This window comes from Vespula pensylvanica, chromosome 20 (assembly GCF_014466175.1).
Source record: "Vespula pensylvanica isolate Volc-1 chromosome 20, ASM1446617v1, whole genome shotgun sequence".
Classification (NCBI taxonomy): Eukaryota; Metazoa; Arthropoda; class Insecta; order Hymenoptera; family Vespidae; genus Vespula; species Vespula pensylvanica.
Genome location: NC_057704.1, coordinates 2,049,391 through 2,051,572, shown reverse-complemented (window position 1 = coordinate 2,051,572; position 2,182 = coordinate 2,049,391). Strand labels below are relative to the sequence as shown.

Sequence of the window (2,182 nt, the reverse complement as noted above, 5' to 3'; positions counted from 1 at the left end):
TTATTTTATTTTCTTTTTGCAAAGACACAAAGATAAATAAAGAAAGAAAGAGAAGAAGAAAGGAGAAAGAGACAAAAGAAGAGAGAGAGAAAGAGAGAGAGAGAGAGAGAGACAAAGTTATGACGAATAGTTCGAAGAAGACGATTAGCGATTAGATTGCGTTTTCGTGGGATAGGAGACACGGCATTTCCTAAAACGGAGCCTGACGCTCGGAATTATCTGACATTGCACCTACATACCTATACATCTATATACGTACGTATGTATACACGAATCTATGTATCTATGTTTCCTGTCTCTTTTATCACACCCACATGGTCGTAGTTTCGTTCGATACTTTCGTATTCGAAGAATAAAGTTTGAATTCGGAAGTCGTGTAGGAGTAGTCTGACTCACGATATAACGTTTTCTTTTTCTCGTCATTTAAATTTTTCATTCGGTTTTCGATCTATGACTAGAGTTGTCTTTGGTCAGTAACTCGTTTGAACTATTTATTTTTTCTTGGTCTTTTTTCCTTCAATGACGGTTTTCAATCGAAAGTAAAGCGGAGTACGTCTAATTGAATTTCTCGTTAATTCATTAAAGTAGAATAACATTCAGACGAATGTAAAATCTCTCTATATATATTTGTAATCTTCATTTAGTATTTAGATTCGATTATTAATTGTTAAACATCACGTGTTTAACGATTATTACTTCCTTTTAATGAATAAATCGAACTACGAGATCACGCGTAAAACGATCATGTTATAAATAGGATTGGATAAGGATAAATCGATTTCTTTCGTTTCGTTTCGTTTCGTCTCGTCTCGTTTCGTTTCGTTTCTTTATTCCGTTCCTCTTATCTCGCGATTTCCTTTCTTACGTCAATCGTTGCTCGAACGTTGAGGCCACTAACCTCAACCGTGCCAACAGCGCCATTTTAAAGTAGATCGTGTCTGGAGAATCTACACGGGTTTATATGATAACGCTACGCGTGTTTCTTTTTTACCGATATTATCGTCGATATTATCGACAGAGTATACGCGTGTCGATAATATCGTCCGAAGATAAGTTTTAATAATGCATAATCATAAAAAAAGAGAAAAGAAGAAAAAGAAATACAAATTTTTTGTATTAATAAAGATAAGTGATTTCTCTTATTTAATTAATTAATTATCTGTCGTTTATGTTGAAACGAATTTTATTTCATTGTCGAACGAATTTCTTTTTCTTTTTTTTCTTCGTTTTCTTTTTTTTTTTTTTCAAACTTACCATTACTGTAGACTTCCGCGTTAACCAATGTTTCTTCGTCGTCGGTGTCCGGACCAATCGAAACTGGAGTATAAACGACAGAATCTCTCGACCTCATTCTTCAATAATTCGCTCGAACGATTCTTCTCTCTTTCTCTCTCCCTCTCTCTCCCTCTCTTTCTCTGTCTTTTTCTTTCTTTTTTTCTCGATGCATTCACGTTAAATCTAAAATACAAAGAAGTAGTAATATAATTTGATTGTTACAATAATTATTGAAATTGATATTATAATATTATAAATTAAAGATTTCTTTATTATTAATATATATTTATTTGCTAGCAAATAATCTTCCTAAAATTGAATATCTTAACTGGTAATGGATAAATCTATTTATTTATTTATTTATTTATTTTTTTTTTTTTTATGAAAATTATTGAATAGTAATTTTTTTACTAACCTACAAAAGAAATATACTATTTGTTTTATATATAGAAATAATTTCACGAGAAACCAATTACTCGATTTACAGATTACATTAATACTCACAGTTAGAGAGAACGTTTGAAAATTATTTGAATTCTTGACTTTGTGAGGACACCACGCGAGAAACAAAAACGTATCTTTCGAAAAAGGAAAATTCAAAGTTCCCACGCGACGTCTACGCACCGTTCGAATGAATCAGCGTGCCAAACATAGCACTCGTTGCTAATTTTTGTACGAAATTTTCTTAACGATTGGAATTGAATGTATCTTTTTCCTTGCAATGTTATAATTCAACAGGATCGACGAAAGAAAGAAGAAAAAAAGAAAAAAAAAAAAAAAAGAAAGAAAGAAAGAACGAAGTGAAAACAGCTCCTCTTCCTTTTCTTTTTCTTTTTATACGTTTTTAATTCCAAAAGTTGTCGGTAGAGTGCTCTGTCGTAAAAAAAAAAAAAAGAAAAACGTTCTC

At 31.6% G+C, this 2,182-nt stretch overlaps 1 protein-coding gene across 2 annotated transcripts in view; it reads right to left on the bottom strand.

Annotated features, from left to right (window-relative positions):
- The window catches only part of LOC122635899 (protein TANC2), a 37,539-nt gene extending 36,151 nt beyond the window's left edge, over positions 1-1,388 (bottom strand). For both annotated transcript variants that reach the window (XM_043826597.1, XM_043826599.1), the window contains exon 1: positions 1,255-1,388. In XM_043826597.1, the coding sequence (XP_043682532.1) occupies positions 1,255-1,351 (97 nt within the window). In that variant the 5' untranslated portion in view covers positions 1,352-1,388. The remainder of the gene's footprint in view (positions 1-1,254) is intronic.
- Positions 1,389-2,182: the final 794 nt, after the last annotated feature.